At 31.4% G+C, this 27,745-nt stretch overlaps 1 protein-coding gene across 1 annotated transcript in view; it reads left to right on the top strand.

Annotated features, from left to right (window-relative positions):
- Positions 1-26,480, top strand: part of LOC120590747 (solute carrier organic anion transporter family member 6A1) — a 72,571-nt gene extending 46,091 nt beyond the window's left edge. Inside the window, exons 8-12 of the mRNA XM_039848349.1 lie at positions 10,429-10,585; positions 12,670-12,857; positions 20,646-20,710; positions 21,650-21,787; positions 26,338-26,480. Coding sequence (XP_039704283.1) covers positions 10,429-10,585; positions 12,670-12,857; positions 20,646-20,710; positions 21,650-21,787; positions 26,338-26,480 — 691 coding nt within the window. The remainder of the gene's footprint in view (positions 1-10,428; positions 10,586-12,669; positions 12,858-20,645; positions 20,711-21,649; positions 21,788-26,337) is intronic.
- The last annotated feature ends 1,265 nt before the right edge of the window (positions 26,481-27,745 follow it).

Here is a 27,745-nt window from a genome sequence, read left to right as displayed (position 1 = left end):
CCCTGAGGTTACTTACTAATTCTGGATATTGTCAAGAAATTGAGAATTTGGACAAAGGGTCTGGGCAAAAAGTTTCTAGTATCATGACAAGAAACCAGCACAAATTTTTGACAGACCTGTTGAGTCTAAAGAGACAAAAATTAGAGCACGGAGCAGGGTAAGATATCAGATAGAAGACAGAAGGAGACAAATGATTCAAAATTCTGTTGGGTTTTTACTCAATACATTTGCTGAATTAGGAAGCTAAGAGGCTGAAATCATACACACGTTTTGTAAAAAAAAAAACAGAGAAAATTCTCAGCAGTATTGTGATGCTCCTTCCATAAGAGATTAGTGAGCTAGAGGGGGTTAGAAGGTGCTGAGGAGAGGATCTATGGTGAACACATATTCTCAATATGTCTGAAAGGCTAAGACCTAGGAGTGAGGGCCTTTCTAAAGCACTATAGTCCAGCCAGGAGTTAATTTGATCTCTAATTGGATTGATGTGGTCAGCCAGCCCTCTCCTTAGCAGCAGAAAAAGAGACCCAGCACTCTGAACGAATGATAATATACAGAGCTATAGAGTGTTGTAAGCAAATGTCTTGCATTTAAAAAATAAGATAAAATTACCAGGCACGCCAAGGACAAGGTCAAAAACTGTGAGACAAATAGATGATAGAATAGACCCACAGGGATTCCAGATTTTGAACAACATGGGTTCGAACTGCATGGGTCCACTGACTGTATATTTTTTCAATAAATATACAGTTATCCCTCTGTATCGCTGAGTTTCAAATCTGTAGATTCCCAACTGTGAATGGAAAATAGTATTTTTAATATGCTATTGGGAATCCATATATGCAAAGGGCCAACTTAAGTTGTGTGTGGATTTTCATCTGTCTCGAACCTACTCTCCACCTGCATTGTTCAAGATCAACTGTATATGTGTATGTATACACACACACACACACACACACACACACAGATATATATATTAGGTATGTATATAGTTTAGACATATATATAGTTTAGGTGTATATATATATATATATATATATATATATATATATATATATAGTTTAGGTATGCCTACATATCTATATATATCTATTTATCTATACTCCTGCCTATTTTTGTATGGTCTGCAAGGTAAGAATGGTTTTAATATTAATAAGGGTTGTGAAAAACAATAAAGAATACAACTTCTAGTTTATCCTCCGACATGTAAAGAGCTTATAAATCATTACTCCTATCCTCATGACAAGAAAAAAGTTGAACAGATTAAAAATTGGCAACTCTTCTTAGATTCATCAGAACTTGAAATCACAGGGCAAACTGCTGCCCACCCCCCCACCCCCGCCCCCGAACTGGCTCTCCATGGGTAAATAGAATTGCAATTTACTGGGAGCAGAAGCCATTGGATCTAAACATTAAACAGTAATTGACTATTTCTGGATGTGGAGCCTGGACTAACTTGAGATTTAAAACCTCCTGGGGGAAAAATGAATGAATGAATAAAAATAAAAACTTCTGGGGGCCCACTCTTAGGTGGATGCCCCCGCTCTAAGGGTGCCCCCACCAGGTTCTCTCTGGTTGAGAAAAAAATTCTCTCGTATTTTGGGCTGGAAAACAAGGAAAGTAACCATTTTGAAATATGCCCCAGAGAAGTCTACTCTTGGTAACAAAAACCTGCCCTCTAGGGGAACTACCAGAGTTTCCCCAACCAAACTTTAGAAGGGAGGGCAACTAGACAAGTCAATCCTTCTGCGACCTTCTCATCTGACATAAAGGAAAGAAAAAATAAAAATAAGCTAAGCAAAACTTATGAAGGTCACAGCCTAGAGACTCAGGCCCACTAAAAAAAAACAACCTGGTAAAGTTTAAGATTTAATCATAAGATTATAGAATGCTTTCTCTCTACAACACCACCATATCTAGTATAATGACAGATAATTACAACTGAAAGTGATGCAAGACACATGCTATTAATAGTTTCTAGGGAAATCCAAAGACAATAGGGAAGATAAAATGTGGATACCATAGAAAATTGAAGCCTCTGACACATGCAATTACAACATACTTTAAACAGTCTAACCCTAGACAGATAAACATAAAACCTCACAATAAAGACCTATTTACCTGTGTTCTTATTACCTGATACATAATGTCTGGCTTTCAACAAAAACTACAAGGAATCAGAACTAGATTCAAATATGACAGAGATTTTGGAATGATCAGACTAGGAACATAAAATAAGTGTGATTAGAATGCTAAGGGCTCTAATGGAAAAAGTGGACAATAAGAAAGAAAAGATAGATAATATAAATATATAAATAGAAACTCTAAGGAAAAAAATAAAAAATAAGTCCCAGAAAACAAAAACACTAAATACTAGAACACAAATGAAGATTCCCTTTCTTGGGCTCATTAATAGACTGGACAAGACTGAGAAAAGTATCAAGGACTTTGAAGATATGTCAACAGAAACTTCTCAAACTGAAAAACAATGAAAAAGAGAATGAAAAACAAAACAAAACAAAAAACTGGAACAGAACACCCAAGAACTGTGCAGCAATTTCAAAGGCATAACAGATCTGTAGTGGAAACTCCAGAAGAATAAGGAAAGAAAGGAACAGAAGAAATAAGTGAAGTAATAATGACTGAGAATTTTCCAGAATGACAGATACCAAACCACAGACCTTGGAAGTGCAGAAAACAAGGTGGACAAATATAAAAATAATCTACACCTAAGCATATCTTATTTAAACTGCAGAATCAAAAACAAAGACAAAATCTTGGAAGAAGCCAGAGGAAATAAACTTACCCAGAGAAGATCAGGGATAATTTACAACAGACTTCACAAACCAGGCAAGTAAGAAGAGAGTGGAATGAAATTATTAAATGGTTGAAGAAAAAAAAAAAAACTCATTAATCTAGAATGCTGTGTGCAATGAAACTATCCTTTAAAAGTAAAGGATAAATAAAGATGTTCTCAGACAAACAAAAAATGAGGAAATTGTCACCAGTAAATCTGCTTTGCAAGCAATGTTTAAAGAAATTTTTCAGAAGAAAAGAAAAATGAGATGAATCAGAAATTTGAATCCACACAAAGAGCATTAAGAGATAAGTAAATGAAGATAAAATATTCTTTTGTTTTCTTATTTTTAATTGGCATAATAGATACTCTTCGTTCAAAACAATAATGGCAATAGAGTGTTCAGTGATTATAGTTTATGGATAGTGAAATGAGTGATAGCAATCTTATAAAGGGGGAGGGAAGAATTAGGACTACTTTAAGATACCTGCACTGCCCATGAAGTACTGTAGTGTTATTTGAAAGCACTTAAATGACTTGTAAATGTATATTGAGAATTCTAGGGAAACCACTCAAACATTTTTAAAAAGAAGTATAACTGCTATGCTAACAGTTAAGAGAATATGAAATCTCATAAAACAGTCAGTTAAAATCAGAGAAGGCAGAAAAAGAGGGAAAGATGGGGACAAGAAAGAAAGCATGAAAGAAAGCATGTTCATAGTAGTCTCATAACTTTTATATTTTTGTTGTATCATTTGTAACATCTCCTCTTACATTTATAATTTCATTTATTTGAGCCTTTTGTTTTCATGTCAAATCTAGCTAAAGGTTTGTCTATTTTGTTTATTGTTTCAAAAAACTAGCTTTTAGTTTCATTGATCTTTCTATTGTATTAGTCTATTTTCATTTTGATTTTTATTTCCTTCTGCTAAATTTGGGCTTAGTTCTTTTTCTAGTTCCTTGAGGTATAAAGTTAGGTTATTTATTTGAGATCTCTTTTTTCTTAATGTAGGTATTTATTGCTATGAAATTCTCTCTTAGAATTGCTTTTGCTGCATCCCATGGGTTTTGGTACATTTCCATTTCCATGTATCTCAAGGTATTTTTTGATTTCTTTTATGACCCATTGGTTGTTCAGTAGCATGTTGTTTAATCTTCACACATTTGTGAATTTTTTATTTTTCTTGTAAGTGATTTCTAGTTTCATACCATTGTGGTTAGAAAAGATATTTGATATGATTCAATTTAAAATGTATTAAGAGTTGTTTTGTGGCCTAACATATGATCTATCCTGGAGATTATTTCATGTGCATTGGAGAATATATTTTGCTGCTGTTCGATGGGCTGTCTTACAAATATCAGTTAAGTACATCTGGTCTAACATGTAGTTTAGATTCAAGTTTCCTAGCAGGTTTTTCTGTCTGGATAATTTATCTGTTGCTGAAAGTGGGTATTGAAGTCCTCTAGTATTATTGTATTGCTGTCTATTTATCTCTTTAAGTCTGTTAATATTTGCTTTATGTATTTAGGTGCTCCTGTTGAGTGCATAAATATTTACAAATGTTATATTCTCTTCTTGGATTGATCTCTTTTCATTGTAAAGGGACCTTTGTTTCTTTTTATAGTCTTTGTCTTAAAGTCTGTTTTTAAGTATAGCTACCCCAGCTTTCTTTTAGTTTCTATTTTCGTGGAGTATCTTTTTCCATCCTTTCACTTTCAGTCTGTGTGTTTCCTTACATCTGAAATGAATCTTTTGTATGCAACATATAGATGGTCTTTTTAAAAAAACTATTTAGATATTCTATATCTTTTGATTGGAGTATTTTGTCCATTTACATTTAAAGTTATTATTGCTAGGTATGCACTTATTGCCATTTTGTTGTTTTCTGGCTATTTTGTGGTTCCTGTATTGTTTCTTCTTTTCTTGCTCATGCTTTGTGATTTGATGATTTTCTTTAGTAGTATGCTTAGATTCCTTTCTTTTTATCTTTTAAGGATTTTATGTAGGTTTTTGCTTTGTGGTTATCATGAGGCTTACATAAAACATATTTATATCAGTTTATATTAAGCTGATAACCTCAAATACATACTAAAGTTCTACAGTTTTAATCTTTCCCCATTATTTTATATTTTTGATGTTACAGTTCACATCTTTTAACCTCGTGTATCTATCAATAAATTATTATAGGTCTGAGCTCTTGGTAGTCTCACAAATCTTTGTAATTGTGCAAACCACTTTTGTTTTTAGTGGTGCCCAGTGACTGAAGGTGTGCCAAAACCTGTCAGTGTCCCAAAAGAGAATATTGCAGTCAGCACCTCCATATTCAGGCCAATTGGAAACTGGACCCTCAAGCACTAGGTGGGAAAGTATGTTGTTAGGACCCTTCTATGGAGAAACTGAGAGATGGGCTTTTTTGCCTGCTTCCTGTGTGCTGAGCCTAAGTGATTATAGATGTGGGAGAGGGCTCCTCTTCTTGTTAATAATTGCTTCTTTGTTTGCAAGCCCTTTGGGACTTGTGAATACAAACTCCATTGGCTCTCTGGGTCAGGCACCTAGGGGCTCATCCCTTGGGCAGCAGCTGCAAAAGCTGGGGGCACAGGCATAGGCTCCTTCCAAACCCTTTGCTTCTTAGGAAAAACGTTAGGAATTGAAAGCTCCTTTCCAATAAAATGGCACTGTGCCAGGAGTGAGGTTTATGGTGAGAGTGTCTCAGCTTTTCCTACCCATTTCAGTGTTAGTGACGTGGGTATTTTCTCATTTGCCCAACGTGTAGGAGTCACTCAGCTAGTTACTGGATTTTTTTTCTGAGACAATTTCTCCATGTGTAGCTGTAGATTTGGTGTGTGGGTGGGAGCAGGTAAGTTCAGGAAGCTCATATGTTATCATCTTGGATTAGAATGAGGATAGTCTTTTCAATAAATAGTGCTGGAGTAACTGAATGTTCGCATGCAAAGAAAGAAAAAAGGAGGAGGAGGAAGAGAAAGGGGAGAAGGAGGAGGGAGGAGGAAGGAAAGGAGGCAGAGAAGAATAATCTAGATGAATTTACATTTGTCACAAAAATTAACTTAAAATGGATCAAGACCTAAATGTGAAACTCCAAATTCTAAAACTTTTCAAAGATAACAGAGGATAAAATCTAGCTAACTTTGGGTTTGGTGATGACATTTTTAATGCAAAACCAAAGATGATGCAAGAAAGAAAAAAAAATGTTAGTCTTTATTAAAATGAATACCCTTCTCTGTGAAAGATGCAGTTAATAGAATTAAAAGACAAACTGCAAGCTGGGAGAAGAATGTATATCTGGTATAGGACATATGCAAAATATTAAAAGAACTTTTAAAACTCATCCATTTGTGAATAAACAATCCAATTAAAAGTGGCCAAAAGATCTGAATAGAAATCTCGCTAAAGAAGATATACAGATGCTGATAAACATGTGAAAATATGCTCAGTATCATATGCCATTAGGAAATTGCAAATTAAAATGACAAAGAGATAGCACAACACATCTTTTAGAATGGTTAAAATTAAAAAAAATAAACTGACAAAACCAAACGCTAGTGAGGATATAGAGCAACAAGGACTTGGATTCACTGCTACTGTAATATAAAATGGTAAGGGACTTTGACAGTTTGGTAGTTTCATACATAGACGTAGTCTTGCCATTAGGTATTTACCCAAATGAGTTGAAAATATATGTTCACATAAAAATCTGCTAATGAGTTTTTATAGCAGCTTCATTCATAATTGCTAAAAATTGGAAACAACCAACATACCCTTTAATAGATGAATGGATTGATAAGCTGTAGATAAAATGGAATATTATCCAATGATAAAAAGAAATAAGCTATTAAGCCATAAAAAACATGGAGGAATCTTAAATGAATATTGCTAAGTGAAAGAAGTCAGGCGACATACTATATGATTCCAACTATATTACATTCTGGAAAAGGCGAAATTATTTGTTCATCAGTTGTAAAAAGCGTACCACAATAAAGTAACATAATAATAGGTGAAATAGGTGAAACTGTGTGTAGGTGGAGAAGAAGTATGTGGTAACTCTATATGCTCAATTATTCTGTAAACCTAAAACAGTTCTAAAAAATGAAGTTTACTAATTTAAAAAGGGCAAAGAATATATAACAGAAAGTATAAGGTTTGTGAAGCCTAAAATACTTACTATCTGGTGCTTTATGAAAATACTCATTAATTTCTAGTCAAAACCTACTTATTTGAAGGAAGTGGTTTTCAGATTGGATAAAAAAAATTAAATTCCAACTAAATTTAGTCTACATGAGGCCTACAACAGATAATGATGATATAGTTCAAAAATAAAAAATATGAGAAAAGTTATAGCATAAAAACACTAAACGAAAGAAAGCTGGAAGGAATGTATTAATATCAGACTTCAGAACCAATAAAATTATAAGGATAAAGACATTGCAAAATGATAAATTGGTCAATTTACCAATAAGAACTAACAACTCTACTTATGCATGGAGCTAACGACGGACTCTACAGATACAAATAGGAAGAACTGTATAACTGGGAGAAAAAGAAGACAAATAGAAGTACACTTGGAAACTTGATCATTACCCTCTCAAGGGAGAAAAAATAAGTACCAAAATCACAGTTACCCAACCTGAACTAATTTGTATCTGTGGAACTCTCATGTCAACAACAGTAAAGTGCATATTCTTTTCAAGTACAAATGGAAAAGTCACTGAAAAGGCCATATCTGGGGCCATAAAACAAATCTCAAAAGTTTAAAAAACTGAAACTATAGAATGTGTTTTCTACCACACTTGGAAACTAAGCAACACACTTCTAAATAATCCATGAGTCACAGAGGAAGTCTGAAGACAAATTAAAAGAAAATACATGGACCTGAATGGAAACAAAAATACCATATATCACAATTGCAGGACACAACTAAAATAGTAATTAGGGGAAATTTTATACTACTAAATACACACAATAGAAAACAGAAGTCTCAAATCTATAATCTAAACTCCATCTCAAGAATTTAGAAAAATAAGAGCAAAATTAAACTCAAAGGAAACAGAAGGAAGCAAATAATAAAGATACAATTAGAAATCAATGAAACAAAAACACAGTTCTTTGAAAGGTCAATAAAATTAACACATCACTAGCAAGATTGACAAAGATAAAAAGCAAAGAACACACACATTAACCATTATCAGTAATGAAACAGGCAATAAAACCATCCCCATAGATATTTGAAGAATAAAAAGGAACCATTATAAACTCTACACAGATAAATTTGACAGATAATATGAACTAATCCTTAAAAAGCACAAACTGAAAAAAAAACACCTAATATGAAATAGATAATTTGAATAGCTATAATAAAAACTATTTAAGAAATTGAACCCACAGTTTATAAACTCCTCCTAACACATTTTCTAGCCCTGATGATTTCACTGAAGCATTCTACCAAACATTTGAGGAAGTAACAGTGATTCTACACAATATCTTCTAAAAAATAGAAGAGGAGAGAATACTCCTTTAATTTATTTTGTGAGGCCAATATTATTCTGATAGCAAAACTAAGGACAATACAAAATAATAGACACTACAGACCAATCTCTCTCATAAACTTAGACGCAATAGCCTCAGCAAAATGTTAGTAAATTGAAACCAACAACATACAAAAAACTTTGTCTTTTTGGTACTTAACATTCATCATCTTTGCTATTTGGGCTCCATTCAGTGCACGTGTGAGTTAGGGACTTGCCTATTTCTAAATCAATCAAGAAAATAAATATTTCTTTCCTCATCTTCCTGATATCACCAAGGATATGACCTTAAGCTCAGCTGATTGGACTGCTCCTACAAGATTTTGATTTTTGAAAAAATAACACAAAAGCCAGTGGTCAGTGAGAGATTACCTGCAGCAGCCAATGCAAAACTGAGAGTACTGCAAATGCATTAGGTCTTAGGGGTAGGAAGAGTGGGGGAGGGGCATCTTGCTAAGAAGAGTAGTCCTATGATGTAATTTTAATTTGCCTTTTTTGTATGTGTTGGAGGGTAGATTCTTGGTGGTTTATAGAATTTATTTCTGTACAATGAATCTATTTCAAAACAATGGTTTTCAAGACATGGGAACTGGTCAGTGAAGGATAGTGAAAGTGAGAAATGGGGAGCATTCAAGGTGAGCCCTATGATTCTTCCAGCTGACTGCCTTATGAGAGTTTTGAGATCTTGTCATAAGGATTTGGAACTAGACAGATTCTGGCAGACTCCCTGAGTTGAGCTGATGAGCTGAAAATCCAGGGAGACTAATACCGCTAGAATTCACAGGATCTAGAAAAACCACAAACAATTCTGAAGAACAAAAGTGGAGGACTAACTCAGTAAGGATAAAGTACTCAAGAAAGTAGTATTGGTATAAACATAGACAATTAGATCAAAATAGTTGAACAGAATAGAGTCCAGAAATAGGCCCACATTATAAGGATAATTGATTTTTGACAGGGCGCATATGCAATGTAGTGAAGAACATACAATCATTTTAACAAATGATGCTGGAACAGTTAGGTATCTTTACATAAACAAATAAATTTCGATCCATATCTTGTACCATGTAAAATAACTCAAAATGAATTGTAGATGTAAATGTGAATTGTTAAATTCCAAGAATATAAGGAAAAATTTTGTGAACTTAGGTTCAGTAAAGTTTTAGATCACCAAACACATGATCCATACAGAAATATATTGATAAATTGGACATCATCAGAATAAAAAAACTTCTGGTATTTAAAAGACCATGTTAAGGAAGTTAAAAACAGTCTAAAGACTGTGAGAAGATATTTGAAAATCATTTATCCAACAAAGGACTAGTTTCTAGAATATATAAAAAACTCTCAATGCTTAATATGAAAACAAATAATCTACAAAAATGGGCAAAAGATTTGGACATTTAACCAAATAATATATACAGATGGAAAATAAACACATGGAAGAATGCTAACGTCATTAGTCATTAGATAAATGCATATTAAAAACCACAATATGAAACTACTATACCCCTTTTAGAATGTCTAAAATTGAAAAGACTGACAATACCAAGTGTTGATGAGGCATGCACAAAGCAAATGAAGCTCTTATGCACTGCTAGTGGGAATGTAAAATAGCATAATCACTATGGAAAACACCTACCATATTATCCAAACATTCAATTCTTTAATTTTTACTCGAGATATGAAAGTATATGCATACAAAGACCACCTAAATATCAACTGCATGAAAGAAGCCAAAGAGCACATATTATATTTTTCCATTTCACAAAATGCTATGAAATTCAAATAATAGTGACAGAAAGTAGATCAACAGATACCAGGGGGCAGAGGAATTAAAAGGAGCATGAAGAATCTTCTAGGGGTGATGATTAAGTTTGTTAACATGATAGTAATGATGGTTTCACAAGTGTGTACATAGAACAAAAAAATTCAAATTGTACACTTTGGACATATAGTTTATTGTATATCAGTTATATCTTAATAAGGCTGTTAAAATGATTATTTTAATAATATTTTTACGGATCTCATAGATATACATTAATAAGTATAATGCAGTGATGTTATAATTACATTCAATCTTTTTTTTATAGAACAGGACAGTCTGGAAACCTGACGGCTCCTTGCAATTCTCATTGTGGATGTTCACCTTCATTTTATTCCACTGTATGTGGAAGAGATGATATTGAATATTTTTCTCCTTGCTTTGCAGGGTGTGCATATTCTAAAACATTAGAAAATAACCAGAAGGTAATTAATTATGCTTCTTTCTCTCCAGTAAGATGTTGTACTTGTAGACAATGTTTACATTTCACTCCTAGCTCTCTATAAAAGCTCCCCTCCCCCTACAGATTTTCCTTTTTATCAATGTTTAAAAGAAGAAAAGAACATTTACCTTATGTGGCCCCAATACAGAATGCTTGTGGGAATTGGGAGTAGAAAAGATACTCTCACATTAAACCATGCTTCCTGATAACCGTTCCTACCTTAAGATCTTTCAGAAAATCCTTTCAAATCAACATTCAAAATAAATGCTAGATCTGGCTATCTTCATCATTTCCTCTGATGCTGCCCTGGTCCCAGTCACCATTGTCTTGTACCTTATTTTAACACCTTTTTAACTATTTTCTCTGCTTTCACCCTTACCTTCATAGTCCAGTAGTCTCAATATAGCAGCCAAGTAATCTTTCAAAATATGTCATTTATACATATATCCATCCAATGGTTTCACATTACTAAGATTAAAAAACAAAGTTCTTAAATTGGTCTTGCAATTACCAGTTTCTGTATAATCTACCCTTCCCCCACTACTCTGATTTTATTTTCTCTTAGTTTCCTTCATGTTCACTCTGCTCCACCCACATTTTTCTCCTTGCTTTTCTTTGAACTTATCAAGTAAGCTCTAGCCCCAAGGCTTTTCAATTTCTGTTTTTGTTTTTCTACCTAGAATGTACTTTTTCCAGCTAACCAAATAGCTCACTGCCTTACCTCTGCTCAAATATCACTGCATCATTGAGATATTCACTGATTATATTAAGTTCACCCCTGTACTTTTTTCTTGCTTTATTTTTTAATCTGTAAAATATTTGTCACCATGTGCTCCATTACATGTTGTTGTTGTTATTGTTATTTGTCTCGTCCAAGAAAAAATTTCTCTACATGAGGGCAGGGATTTCTGTTGTATTGTTTAGTGTGTTTTCCCAGCACCTAAAATGATATTTAGTACATAGACACTTAAAAAAAAATAGTGGAATGTATAAATCGAAATTAGGACATTTGGATATTTCTTTTTCTTTTTCTTTCTTTCTTTTCTCTCTCTCTTTCTCTCTCTCTCTCTCTTTTTTTTTTTTTTTTTTTTTTTAGCATATCCAGTAGCCACTTAGCAACTCCCACAAACAAACTGAGACGATTTTTGGACCACCACTTTATGCCTCACTCAGATTTAACCCATCTCTGTTTCCTCTTATTCCTTCACTAGTAGTAACTTAGAATCTTTTCAATAGATTAATAAATTGCTACCTAGTCTCTGTATCTTCAAACTCTATATTAGTTTTCTTAGAAAATATTACCTTTTCATCTTTCTTGAATTACCAGCTGTGTAACAACCACCCCAAATTTTCATTGCTTTCCATTCAGGGCTACATTGTGACTTTCACTGGCACTATATACTTTGCCTTTGTAAGCCCCTTCCTTCACTAAAATAATTAATTTAAAAAATTCATGTACAACTGCATTTCTGTGAAAAACAAATATGATCCAGGCTGGATCCATTATTATTACATTCTTTTTTTTAAGACACTAAAGTTACAACATTTTTATGTAGCTCTGTTGTATTTTAGGCCTTAGACACTGCCTTCTCAGTGTAATAGATAATAGCCCTGTCATCATTACATAGAAAATAAAGTCTTATCTTTACAGTATAGTCCCAAAACCTTCCATGGTTGGGTAACTGTCCATACTTCAAATCCCAACTAAAGTTCCATTTTATTACATTTTCCTTAACTCCCTTCAATTTACATAGCTCTTCAATAGTTATTTGTGCAATTAAATGTAATATTTTTGGTGGAATTCTTTAAATAGAATTTTTCCTAAGTAACTAAAATTAAATACACACACACACACACACACACACACACAATTCATTTAGGTAAAATACCTTGGACTTATCATTAATGTTTCATTTTTAAATAATGACAGGCAGATTTAATATAAAGGTATTTACTAATAAAACTGGTTAGTCCTCCTGTAGTTATTGATTTAATTTTTATTTTACAATAAAAGTTTTTGCATTATGACTATATTTCTAAGATTGTTTCCTATCTTAATTTTCATAGACATACTTCAATTGTTCTTGCATTAATGAAGGATTAATAACTCCAGATGATCAAGGTGATTTTATTGATGCTCGATCTGGGAAATGTGATACAAAGTGCTCTAAATTGCCTCTGTTCATTGTTCTTACCTTTTGTACAATTGTATTTGCTGATTTTGCTGGTATACCAAACCTCCTAACCATCCTTCGGTATGTACATATTATTCATAATCATTGTTCATTTAATACATAAAAATCAATTTTAGGAAGATTTTACAATATCGTAAGTAAATGATTTATTCTTTTGTTTCAAGGTAGCAACTGCTAGAAAGGAAACTGTTACATTGTCAAAATTCATGTGTATGTTTAACTCTCTATTGAGTGCATATATAAACAGAATTGCTGAGTTATAAGCTACACATATGTTAAATTCTTTAATAAATTACAAAAGTATTTGCACAAATTCATTCTTCTAGCATTCTATTGTTGTTTTTAACTTTAAGCAATTTTGATGGGTGTGTGTATTATTTCCTTGTGATTTTAATTTCCTTATTCAGAAGACTAATATTGAACATATTTTCCGTTATTTACTAGCCATATGAGTATGCAGTTTTGTCAAATGGCTGTTCATTTCTTTTGTATATTTTTACACTGGGTTTCTGTCTTTTCATTATTGACTTCCAAAAAGTCTTTATATATTCTTTATATACTCCCAAGTTGGGGGTCATTCGTCATATATAGTCTTTACAAATATCTTTTCCAACTCTACAGCTTGCCTTTCCACTCTGATAATGGCATCTTTTGAGTGAAATATATTTTTTAATTTTAATATCCTGTTTAAGAAATCTTAGCCTAATCAAAATCATGAGGACATTTTTATGTTATTTTAATAAAAGAGTATATAATCAATAATTCAGCCGGAATTTTTTTTCTTAAAGTAGGGATTTAGGTTTGCTTTTTTAATATGTATGTTAACTGACTCACCACCATTTATTGAAAGGCTATCCTTTCCCCACAGCAGTGTACCAACAGGCTCTATGTATGTGGGTCTATTTCTGTATATTTATTGTGAATATGTCAGGCTTTGTTGTAAGCCCATCTTCAAGATTATCTTCGCCATTCTTGGCCCTTTGTATTTCTAGGTGATTAAAATTACTTAGTCAATGTCCATAAAAAATATGTTGAGATTTTTATTGGAATGCCTTTGAATCAATTTGGAAGAGCTGCTATACTTACCACACTGAGTCTCTTGATCAGTCAGTGAAGTATAATCTCTTTATTTATTTAAATCTTCATTTATTTCTCCTAATAATGTTTCATAATTTTTTCATGGTGGAGGTCATATATCTCCATTAGATTCATTCTTAGGTAATTGATGTTTTTGATGTTTATTATAGCATAGTATAGTATAGTTGTTTATTGCTGGTATGAAGAAATGGAATTCATCCTTGTGCTTTGACTTCGTATTCTGTGATTGTGTTCATATTAATTTCAAATAGTTGGTAGATTACTTCAGATTTTTTATGTACATAATCATAATCTGCAAATAATGATTTTTATTTCTTTTCCAATCTTTATACCTTTTTTCTTGCACTGATTAAGCTATCCTGTACAATGCTAAATAGAAGTAGTGATAGTTACTCCTTGTTTTTTATGCCCATTAGGATGAAGGATTTTGATATTTCATTGTTAGATATGAAATTTGCTGTAAATTTCACCATTAACTGTGGTATTTATAGCACCTATTAGAAAAAGCCAGTTTGCTTCCATTTCTAGTTCATTAAAATTTTTTTAATTAATAAATTTTAAAATTTATCAATTGTATTTGACATATCAATTGAGATTATTGCGATAAGATATGTCTACTTATTCTACGAATTAATCGGATTTGGTTAGTTGCTCAATTCATTTTGCTGGTATAGTTAGAAATTTTGTATGAATAAAGTTGCTTTATAATTTAATATGCTCGTCTGGTTTTGGCATCAGTGTTATTTTAGCCTCAAAAAATGAATTGAGAAATATTTCCTCTTTTCCTAATATCTATACTATTTTATCATGGTGTAGTATTACTTTTTAATTAAATCTTTGGAAGAAACCACTTGTGATGTCACCTGGGCCTGGAAATTTCTTTGTGAGAGGTTTTAATTAAAAATTGAATGACTTTGTGTGTGTGTGTAGGTGGGGAGACTAATAAATCTTTCTATTTTTATTTTAATAATTTCCATCATTTTAATTTATTTTTATAATTATTTTATCCACATATATATTTCTATATATTTGTGTACATGCCTTTTTTATCTAAATGTGCATGCTGAATGTCTGATATACATTTTTTCTCATGCTTTAAATTCAAATATGCCTTTCAGTGTATTTTTTTTTATTGGAACTATGTGTTATTTGGAAGTGTATAGTTTAATTTCTAAATATTTGGAAATTTGTTATATTTTTGTTATTTATTGTTAGATTGAGTCCACTGTGTTCAGAGAACACATTTTTATCATTTCTTTTCTTGAAAATGTCTTTAGACTTACAAATGATTTAAAATTTTATCTGTTATGGTGGATGTGTTCATTTTTTAAATTTCTATCATCTTTGCTGTATATATCTTGAATCTATATTAGTTGAAAACATTTAGCATTGCTACCACTTCCTGCTTTATTGACTCTTTTATCCTTATGAAATAGTCCTCTGATAACTTTGTCTTAGAGTTACTTTTTCTGACTTTAATATTGCTTTATCGGTTATATTTTTAGTAGCATTTTCATTAGATACTTTTCTTTTTACTTTCAATCTTTCTCTTACTATAACTATTTAAGGCACATTTTGGAAGCCACACATAGTTAGCTTTTTAATTGGAGTATATAAACTATTAAAATAATTGCTAATGTGTTAGGATTTTCATCTATTATTTTACTGTTTGTTTTAAAATTTTTCTACTTGTTCTTTTAGTTCTTTCTTACTTCTTTTGAATTGATAGCTATTTTCAGTTTTCATTATTTCCCTCTATTATTTTGCTAATTATGTATTATTTTATTCTTCTTGTATAGTCACTTTAGATCTTACAGGAGTATGTATTACTTATTAGAGTCAAATGTACAGTAGTACTTTTGCCACTCCCTGGATAATATAAGAACATAAAAATACTTTAATTCCATTAACTAACTCTCTTCCAAGCTTTTGTTATTGTTAGGTATTTTGAGGCTACTTAAATTTTAAATCCTCAAGAATGTAATTTTATTTATTATATATTTAATAGCACAGTACCAGAATCTCTTCATTTTTTTTCCTGCATTTTTTTAGGGGTCATTCCTTCCTCTAGAAAAGTTTGTTTTACTGTGGGTCTGCTGGAAATGATTTTTGTTCATTTGTTTCTTGTTTAAAAATGTCTTTAATCTACTTTTATTATAAAATTATATTTTGACTACTTATGGAATTCCATGTTGGTCATTATTTTCTTTCAGTACTTTAAAAAGAAATATTTAACCGTCTTCTTGCTTTCTATAACATTTTATTACTGTTCCTTTGAATGTAATGTGTCTTTTTCTCTAGATGCTTTTAACATTTTCTCATTGTCTTTGTCTGTCAGCAATTTCACTATGATATTCCTTAATATAATTTCGTTTGTATTGATGGTTCATGGAGTTTTAAAATGTTCTTATGGCTTTAAAAGAAAAGCTTGCTGTCTTTTTCTATTAGCTACTAGGATGGTAATTGTATTAGTTTGCTAGGCTGCCAGAAAAAGGTACAACAGGCTGGGTGTCTAAAATAACAGACATTTGTTTATTTACAGTTCTGGAGACTAGAAATCTGAGATCAAGGTGTTGGAAGGGTTGGTTTCTTCGGATGGATAAGAGGGAAGGACCTCTCTTTGGCTTGTAGATAGCCATCTTCCCTTTAGTCTTCACATTGTCTTAGCTCTGTACATGTCTGTGTCCATATTTCCACTCACTATGAGGACATCAGTTATGTTGGATTAAGGCCCACGAGGCGAACTAAACTTTAACTTAATTTTCTCTGTAAAACTCTGTCTCCAATACGGTAGCATTCCAAGGTATCGGAGAAGAGTTAGGATTTCAGCATCTAAATTTTGGAGGAGATACAATTCAACTCATAGCAGTAACAAACCACCCCAAATTTAATGACAACAATTTATCTGTATCTTTCATAGTTCACTGAGTTGACTGGGTTCAATGTGGGTAGTTCTTGGTCAGAGTTTCTCATGAGCTTATGGTTAGTTGGCACACGACACTCGAGTCATCTGACAGCATAACTGGGCTGGATTTCCAAGAAGGCTTACAATTTAGGCAAAATTTTGCTGGGAGACTACTGTTGATTTGCCATAAGTGGACTCTTTATGTGACCTGTACTTCTGTTAACAAAGTTCAACAATTTCAAAAGGGTGCGGCCCAAAGTGTTAGTGTTCCAAAAGACCCAGGCATAAACTGTAGGCTTAATTTGACCTAGGCTGACAGTCCAAGAATGTCACTTTTCTGGATTCTATTTTTCAAAAAAGTCATTATGTTTCAAGGGGAGGGTGATTTGATTCTATCTCTTAATGTCAGGAACAACATGCATGTATAGGGAAATAAAAAGGAATCGGTGATAGTCATCTTTGGGTGATTATCTACCACAAGATCTTTCATTGGTTTTGGGAAATTCTTAACTATTATTTTTGCAGATACTGCTTCTGCTTCATTCTTTCTCTACTCACCTTTGTGATATCAAATTATACATACCATAAATCTTTCATTGTGTCCATGTGTTTCTTATAGAGCTCTTATAAGAAACACATAGACACACTTTCTATTTTTGTACTCTGTGCTTCAGACTAAAGTTTTTTTTCACTTATCTATATCCTAATGTATTAATTCTACCTCCACCTGCTTTTTCAGTTACTTATATACATACTAGTTTACTAATTCTATCTTCGTCTGTGTCTAATTAGATATTAAATTCACCTATTGAGTTCGTAATACTAATTAGCATATTTTTCAGTTAGAGAATTTCATTTCTTTTTAGTACATTCTATTTATCTGAGATTTTGGTGATCACATGAGCCTAAGAATGACAAAATCTTTTTTTCTCTGCAGAAATTTTCTGAAATCTAAAGCTGTGTGATGCTTAAGTCTAAACAGAAAAATATCATTTGTTTGTATCTCTTTGTCAGTGTTCTTAAGAAAAACTAGTTCTTCCATTCTTTCTTTCCCTTCCATCTCTCTTTATTTTTACATGTTTTTGTCTTCTCAACTGTGATAGTTATCGTGGATTCAAACAGGAAGGTAGATGAGTACTTTAAAGGGGAGAGAGCCAGGGAGGAAGAAAAGCGGAAGAAAAGTGACCAGGTTCCTTCTGCCTGAACATTTGAGGGTGGAAAGATAGACAGCAAAGCAAAAAAAAAAGGTTACACGTATAAGTATTTAATTGTAATATTAAAACATGCTGCAAAGAAAATATAGAAAAATGCAATGAGAAAATTATAAGATGATCTTACTTACTTTGGAGATTCAGAGAGGGTATGCCTGAAGATATGTTACTTAAGCTAAACCCTAAAAGATGGAGAATGAGTATTTTACATAGTGGGAATGACATATGCAAAGATTCTAAAGTACCTTCATAAGACTGTTGTATTTTAGAATGTCATGAACAAGGAGGGAGATAAAGGCAAAAGTGAAGTGGCATGGAATGAGACTAACAAGATTGGATGACCCTTGTAAATTTATTTGCAATTCTAGATTTTATCCTAAGAACAATGGGAAGCCACTGAAAGATCCTAGTGGAGCAGTGAAATAATCAGAATTTCGCCTTAAAAAAAAAACACTGTGGCTCTTATATGGAGAATGGACTGAAAGGATAAGGATGGTTGTTGGGAGGTAAATTAGGAAGTCATTTCATTTTCTTCTTTTTAAGGCAAATATACAGGCTTGGAATAGGCCAGTGGAATTAGAGATGAAGAAAATCCGAGAAAAGTATATGAAAAATGTTTATTTTTAATAATAACTTGATTATTAATTGTATGAGGTCAATAAGGAAAAGGATAGTATCGAAGATGCCACTTTGACTTACAGATTTTGGACTTGAAAACTGCATGGATGATGGTTCCACTTGTGACAGGGTGCACTAGGGGAAAACCAACTTTTGTGCAAGGCAGGAACTTAAGTCTAGAACTCGTGTCTTACATGAAAGATATGGACTGAAAATATACATTTAGAAGTGGTAAGAGATAGTAGAAGCTGCCTTTTACATTTGGAAGAGTATTAATAAGCTTTTTGTTTACTCAATGAAATCCTTAAATCATCCTATTATAGGCTTACTTGTTAGAATACAAAAAAAAAAGCATTCACTTTGTTGCTAAAACATAGGAGTTTATGCATTAAAATTTTGTTTTTCTATACATATCAGTTATTTGTTTTTGTGCTGTTCATTTAACTGATTTTGCAAAATCCTGAGAATCAATCTTTTTGCCTTGTTTAATATATCAGTTAGAAAAAGTTATAATCAAACTGAAGATATATAAATACTTAATTATACTTATGAGTTATGGTCTGCTGAATAGATGTTTCAGAGGACACTCATATCATATTACATATAAGAAAACTACTTATGCTAAACGAAGCAGAACTCTCAATTACAGTTAGGCATAAGACTCTTTCCACTTTATACCAAAAACTTTATACTAAAGTGTGGTTCTAAAATGTGGCACGTTACTTCTTTTACTTCTCTTTAGTAAATCTGCTCGTAATAAAAGTGTATTTTTTTAATTTAAAAATATTATCATTTGAGAATTGGTTAATTTATTTTCATTTTCCTGGTAGTAAACATTTGAGGAAAGAATATATACTTTTTTCCAGGTTGACAAAGGTGAAATTATCTTACTTTTCGCAAAATAGTCACAAAATATTATACGTATGCTACATTTTAATACAATGAGTTATTTTGAACGAAAATATTGGTCATACTAGTTTGTTTTGCAAGTTCTAGAACAAGGAAATAAAGGGTAAACAATTTACTTAAAATATCATATCTTATAAATTTAGTTATTTTTTACTTTCTGAAATGTTGATTTTTTTGTTGTATTTTCAATTTATTTTCCAAACTACAATATGTAATGTTATACATTATTTTTCTTTTTTAAACAAACGCCTGGTTTTACCAATATTCCTATTGCTATTCCTATATAGAGATCTTGTTTTCATTTGGGAAAGTTATTTTTCATTTATTTTAGCTTTTGAATAGTGAGTGTAACAGTGAGAGATCCAACAGGAAAGAGATGATACCCTCAGATTAGGACAATTCAAGGTTGAATAAAGTGGTTATTTAAAATGCGGGCAGAGTTTAAGGAATCTCAAGGTACAGTGCAATACCTCTGGTCTGTTACCACCTCAAGCTCAAAGGGAAACAGGGGTAAGAAGGAGAGAAACCCGTAGGGGAGAATTCTTTGTCTAGACACCTAGTCAGCCTGACCTAATTGTGCAGGGATGGACCTTGGGAATGAAGACCATGACCTCACTTTCCTCCCTCATGCCACAGCACCCCATTGGCAGAACCCATTCAGAAGCCAGAAGGCAAGAGAGCCTATTGATGTAGTCCATTTAGGTCAGCCTCCCAGAGCAAGGTACAGAGAGGTAAAGAGTGGCTCTCACAGGGGGAAAAAGAAGGTTCTAAAATAATGGATGTTCACTCCAAAATGAAGAAAAAGAAGTGGGAAATCTAGTGCTACTTTTTTTTTTTCAGTAAAGGGAAAGGAGGATGGGGCTGAGGGTTTGGGTCATAATTGCTTCTTTTTTGTGAAAAGCAAGAAGCTTTGGAATTGGTTGGCAAGGGGCAGGATATGAAGAAATGGGAGTTGTTGCATTTCTTTAATTCAACCAGATTGAACCCTGTTAACTGGCTAAAGATTCTTAGTTTAATTGATGCACAGAAAAAGTATTTAACCTAGAAAACATTCTCTATAGCTATTAATAATGGTATTTTGATGATATTATTGCTCTTTGCTTACAGTGTTGTATCTGACGAACAGCGTTGTTTGGCCTTGGGTGTGACCTATGTAATTTTGAGAGTATTTGGTATGGACTTTTGACAATCTTTTATTACACTGAAATGTTCATTTTTTGATATGTGTGTCTATATGCATATTTATAATTTCAAATAAATAATGGTAAACTGAAACAAACGAATGAGAGAGCTGCTTTGCAGAATTGGGCAGTAATACATAAAAACAATACCTAATATAAAGCCCATCCTAACTGTCATATAAAATATGCATTAATATTATATTCGATTAGAAGAAACAATCTATTTGATCAGAAGTATGTTCATCAAGCTCATACATGTGGTTTAGTAAGCTGAAATAAAACACTCATGTAAACATAGCAACTATACATTGCTTGCACATTTGGGAAGTCACTAACCTAGACTAGTGCTTTTAAACATTTCATTACCAAGGACAGTGAATCTGATGTTTTTAGGGATTTATATCCAAAGAACAAATTGGTTTTGCTGAAGATAATACACTCTGTACTTCAGGCTTTCTTAAAATAGCAAACACTGCTTTCAAATCCACATTATGGCTATATTCAGACTTCTGATTCAAGCAGTTGATTGAAAATATTAGTGGGGTAAAGAAACATGATTGGATTGGATTGAGGTATACGGAGTTCTCAAAATCAATATTTAGTACCTCTTTAAAATACTTTCTCTTAAATTTTTAATTCAAGAATTAACAAGTTTTGAGATGTCAACTAAATAACAACATGCACACCATTCTAAAAAGATGCAAATCTATCAGTTTTTTACACTTACAGGGATAAGACTTTTTTGAAAACACATTGTTTCTAGTTATTAACAGTCCTATCTACAAGTAAATTCTTAAATAATTTTAAATGATATGTTTACAATGATGAAGACTAAATATATAGGTGTAAGTTTAATTTTAGGATAAAAATCATTCTGATCCCAACCTATAGTGTTTTCATGGAAAATTTCAATCATGGTATTTTTCGTAGGGAGTATACCTGGACCAATTGCTTTTAAAATGATAGGAGAAAGTTCTTGTACCTTTTGGGATACTGGATACTGTGGGAAAAGAGGAAGTTGTTGGATCTATGACATGACAAAAATGGCCTACCTATTCGTAGGAATATGTAAGTGATATCTATTGAAGAAATGTAGAGAGGTAAAATTGTTTTAAAAGTTTATGGTTGTTTATAAGGTAGAGTAATAATAAACTATGAACAAATCAATACTGTGATGATTAAAGAAGCCTTATATTATTTAGAAAATATTTTGGACACTAAAATACTATAGAATTTATGTAAATACTTGAGTCACTGCATTAAATACACAATTGTATTACGTTATTCCTGAGTAAAGGGTGATAATAAGCAGGATTTCAATTTGGAAAGTGATTTTCTTTGTAAACATATATAACCAAGTAGTTTGACTTTGTGACCCTTTCCATTTCCACAGTAAAAGACTGGATAATTAAAAAAAAAATTTTTTTTTGCACCACTAAAAAGCATCAAGATACCCTTACCCTATATAAATGTAAATTTCATATGGTTTCTTTTGCTCGATGATGTAATAGTGCTTGGCACATGGAAAACATTCAGTATTTGTAGAATAAATAAGAGATACAAGGATTAGGATGCTGTGGTGCTGTGAGCTATGGTCAAAGTATTGGGAAAGTCTGGATATGCTTGTATCACTTTGGAAAATTCACTAGATCTTTCTGGACTCAATTTATTCATTTGTAAAATGAGGATTTTGGAGTACATAACTTCTGAAGTCTTAATCATTGTTAACATTTAATGATTTTATTGTAGAGATGCTATTGGTGTGATAAATATTTTAAAGTAGTTATATGTTTTATGATTTTACTAAGTGGGTTCAGTAACTAAAAAAACACATAATGATAGACTCTACCATTTAACAGTAACAAATACTTGTTTGATAAACAGTATACAGTAATGCCTTCTAATTCAGAAGTTGATTATCAAGCAGTCAACACTGAATAAAGTAAAATTCAAGAAAAAATTAAAAAGTCAAAAATGACATTTAAGAAGTCAAAATGAATTCCTCAGAGATAATCCAACAAAACTAGACATTGTTCTTAAGGAAGTCCTCTTAAAAACACTTCTGAGCCTTTTAAATTTTATTTTAGATATACCTGTAACATGCTTAACTATTTTCAAACACAGGACATAATTGAGAATGTTGATAAACTACTAGAGAAACTGCTAAGGAGCTTTTAAAAGGAGATAACAATAATAAATAACATAAATTATAATGAGAGGGCAAAACACAGGAGACATAAGAATATGCATTTGTGGCAATTTTGTATAAACTAGTACATTTTAAAGTATATTCTATGAGTCAGTTGAATCAGAAAAACTTGGAGTGCTTGCTAAAAATATAAGATTTGAGTCTCTGAATTAGAATACCAGGGTTTGGTGGTAGGCATGTATATTTTTAATAAAGCACCTTGAAGACAGCTTTGTGAAAGACTAGAGCTGTACTGTTCAATGTGGTATATATTAACCATATGTAGCTATTTAAATTTAAACTAAATTAAATGCAATTAAAAGTTCAGCTAAATTTCACATGTTTAATGGTCACATTTGACTGCTGTATTGTACAGTGCAAATGTAGAATGCTGTCATTGTCCCAAGAAGTTCTATGTACACTACTACTCTAGAGCAAGACATTCAACCAGGGATCCATGAACCCTAGGAGCCCACAGTGAACTTTAGTATATGTTTGAAATCCTAAAATTCTATTTCTACATCTTATGTCCAAAAATTTTTCCCCAGTGGAGGAAGGCTGTGGCATTCAGATTCACAAAAGTTTTATGACTTAAAAAGCTGGTAAAAAAAATGATCAATTCACTGGTTCCCTTTGGTAGCAAGGAAATTCTTCTGATATCTCTCAAATCTTAAGTTTTCATTGAGATGACTCATTACATACCTTTTATCTCAAATGAAGGATTCCATCAGCTTTAGTTTAATTACAGTAGAGAGATGATTTATGTCTTTTGTAACATTTCCTGTTTTAAGTTGTCATGTTTACCACTTCATTGGGTTTATTTATTTTGATAGAATTTTTATTGAAATATATTATATATACAGTAAAGAGCACATATTATAAATGTATAGCTCAACACATTTTAATAAAGTGAACATACCTGTAATTAGCATTCATATCAAAATAGTATATTAGAATTAGTAAGTATATTTAGTAAGGTTACTTAATATATAATCAATATTTAAAAATCTGTTGTATTTCTGCAAAAATCAGTTACATTTTCTATACAACCAAATACAAAAATAATATAAAAACATTAAAAAAATCAAGTACCAAGAAAAAAATCTATTGAAATTTATATAAAATCTCTATACCGACAACAACAAATTTTATCTGAGAGACATTAAAACCTAAATAAATGGAAAAAATGTATCCTGTTTACAAATAGGAAGATTTTAAAATGCCTCTTCTTTTAATTAATCTATAGTATCAAGTGATCAAAAACAAAATGCCAGAAGGTGAGGTTTTTTTGAAATTGACAAGAGAATTGAAATTTGAATGAAAGCCAAAGGGCCAAGAATTATCAAGAGAATCTTGAAGATGAAACAAAATTTTAGGATACATGCTATCAGGTATCAAAGCCTATTATCAAGCTATAATAATTAATACAGAAGAGTGCAAGTGTCAACACACTGACAAATGGAACAGAATAGAGAATCCAAAAACAAACCCACACATGCACACTCAACTGATTTATGGCAAAGGAAGGAGACACTACAATGGTAAAAAGATGGTCTTTTAAATAAAGGATCATTTAATATATGCATATCTAAAAAAAATATATCTTAATCCTAATCTCAAATCATATACAAAAACCAATTCTAGATGCATTGCAAATCTAAATGTGAAAGATAAAACAATAAAGCCTTTTAAGAAAAACAGGAGAATCCCTCCATGGTCTTGGAGTAAGAAGAGATTGAATAAACAGGATACAAAAAGCACTAGCTATAAAAGAAAAATCAGACTATATTAAAATTAATAAGTTCTGATCATCAAAAGAAATAATTAAGAGACAGAAAAGACAGCTGTAGTTTAGAAGACAGTAAAAAAGGTGAAAAAGAACTAATACTCAAAATATATAAAAAACTCCCACAAATCAATAATAAACAAAAGTTACATAATTTAATAGCAAAGTGGACAAAAGAAACTTCCCAAAAGTCGATAATCAAATAGCCAATAAACAACAGAATGAATAAATAAATCGTGATAAAATAGATAAGGGAATACTTTACAACAATAAAAGGGAAAGATATACAACTATATAAAATATGGATGAATCACACAAAAATAATGTTAAAGAAAAAAACAGTCATAAATTAGTATTCACTGTATGATCCTACTTATATAATTTTGACCTGAATATACTTCAAAAACAAAAAAAACTAACCCTTTTGGGTTAGTGAATTTGAGGAAACATGAGGAGGGCCTCTGGGGTGTTGACAGTGTTTTGTTCTTGATCCAGATGCTGGTTACTCTGTGTTTGTGAAAAATGTATCAAGCACTACTATAAAAAATTTATATGCTATTGGGTAAAATAGATCTTAGGTATTTGGTTTGATGGCTTTTGATAATTGAGTGAACCTGTGAAACCAGCACCCAAAACAAGAAACAGAAATTTCTTCTATGCCCCTTTCTAGTCAATTTCCTTCTTCCACAGATAAACCTCTTTCAGATTTCTATTACAATATGTTGGTTTTCCCTGTTTTAGAAATTTATGTGAATGTAATACAATATATACTGGTTTGTTTGTTCTTGTCTATCTTGCTTAATATTTTGCTTTTCGGAAATTCAGCCATGTTTTTATAGCAGTAGTTTGTGTTTTAAAATTTTTTCTGAATACTATTTCATTTTGCGATTATATTACAGCTATCCATTCTCATTAATGTATTTTGGGTTGTTTATAGTGCTTGGCTTTATAAATAAATGTGTGAAATATTGTGTCATTATAAATGAATAGACTCATTAATGTTTCCTATTTTATCTTTTGAACCACTATAATCGTTATTGTCAGATAATTGATATTATTGCTCTAAAATATTTTCTACTTTAATTTAGTTGATTTAATTTAATTATTTTAATTTAATTGTTGCTCTACAATATTTTTTACTTTAATTAACAGGATTGTTTGCATTCAAAGTTCAAGTATTTTTATATAATACTTGTACTACATTAAATTTCTGAAATGAAATACGAAAATTAATAAAAACCCTAAATAATCAATATTTCTAAAATATTTGTTTGTATTTGGAAAATGATGAATATTTCAAAAAGAGTAGAGCATGAAATGACTTAAACAGGTTCCAGTTCCTGCTGATAGTTAAGTTTTAAAAGTAGAAATGCATTTTTCTATTTTTGAATTAATACATTCTATGAAATAATAACACATAACTTTTTTCTTGGGCTATTCGGTTAAGAAATCTAAAAAGTTTTGTAAACATTTAAAAAATACCCTTTAAGTAACTTAATATGTTTATGACGTTAATTATATTCTACAGTTAGGAAATTGATACCTTTAGAGATAAAATGTACTTTGGTAAATGGCATCCTTTCCTCAAATATTTTTGCTTTAAATAAACTGACATATCTGATGGTTGTATTTTTTAAATTTTAGGCTGTTTTTGCAAAGTATTCACTATCATCTTCACTTCTATTGCATTTTGCCTGTACAAATGTTTACTGAAGGAAAACAATGACATCCTGCCTATACCTGCGAAGAATCTAAAAATTGAGAAAAAGAAAAATACTAATTTATAACTGGATCATTATTATGTAAGAATTACACATTATCAGTCTCTCAGTGGAATATTATAGTAATAAAATTTAAAATAATTATAATATAGCTGTATATTTAGTAAATGAATGTGATTAATATGATCCTATAAGTTTTATTATATTTTTAGTAAAAATATAATAAAGATATTATTTATATATTATAAATCTTTATATTATTATATAAAGATATATAATAAAATTCAATAGAAAGATAATACTTTGAAAGAATGGAATAAAGTAGAAGTGGAAAAATACACATAAGTTACTTCTGATTGCAGTGATATCTTATACACTAGTTATTGGTCTTTGGTTATATAGGAGTACTTAGGTTTCACATGTTTTATTTTTGTTACTTTTCATTAGTGCTGTGGATGTTTATTTCTCAATAATTTTTCAAAATAAAATTAAATTTGCCAATCCAATTCATATAATAAAAATTTAAATTAAAGATATATTTATTCTCCAAAAACACTATTTTAAACTTTTTAAAAGTTAACATTTTATTTATCTTTTATTTGATCATGAAGAGGTTTCCTCAGAAAATTTCTCAGGCCAGTTGGACCATTTGCGATACATATTTTCCATGGTCCTTTAATTTTAATAGACATAAAATTCAATATTATCATATACTTCTCTTTGTTTACCTTGACTTGAGTTTTAGTGATAAAGACTACCTGATACCTGGTTGGTATCCATTTTTGTGCTTTCATATTTCATTTTATAGTTAATAATTATTTCATGTGAAGAAATATTCAAATTTGAATGTAGAAATGTGTCAACCATTTGCGGAATTTTTCTTAAGCTTCGATGTGTTTCTATAAAAAGTTTTTGTTATAATTATTTCTTATATCTTTGTGCACCCATCCAAATTAAATAGCAGTTTTCCAAATATTGGAATAAAAGTCAGACTTATAAAACAAAAAACTTCTCTACCATTTTTTTTCCTCTTGGGAGAATGAACAACTGACAAAATTTCTCTCTTGTTATTCACATTAGTCAATGACCCTATGTGTAAGGGTAGACATTGCCCTATTTATGGAAATATGAAGCTGGGAGTGTTCATACCTTATTTGACTTTAACATGAGTTTCTGAACATCTATAAACTAGTCTTTATGTGAAACTCTCTTTGACTGCTTGACTTTCTTCTGTTTGAAGCAGCAGGTGTGCAGAACATCTGAGGATCAGAATGTGAAGATAAGAATTTCTCCTTTAAAAATTCTACAAAATGTATTTCTGTGCCCTACAT

The sequence above is a fragment of the Pteropus medius genome, unplaced genomic scaffold (genome assembly GCF_902729225.1).
Source record: "Pteropus medius unplaced genomic scaffold, Ma_sr-lr_union100, whole genome shotgun sequence".
Lineage (NCBI taxonomy): Eukaryota > Metazoa > Chordata > Mammalia > Chiroptera > Pteropodidae > Pteropus > Pteropus medius.
Note: the sequence above shows the minus strand (reverse complement) of the source record. Positions and strands in the feature narration are given on the sequence as shown.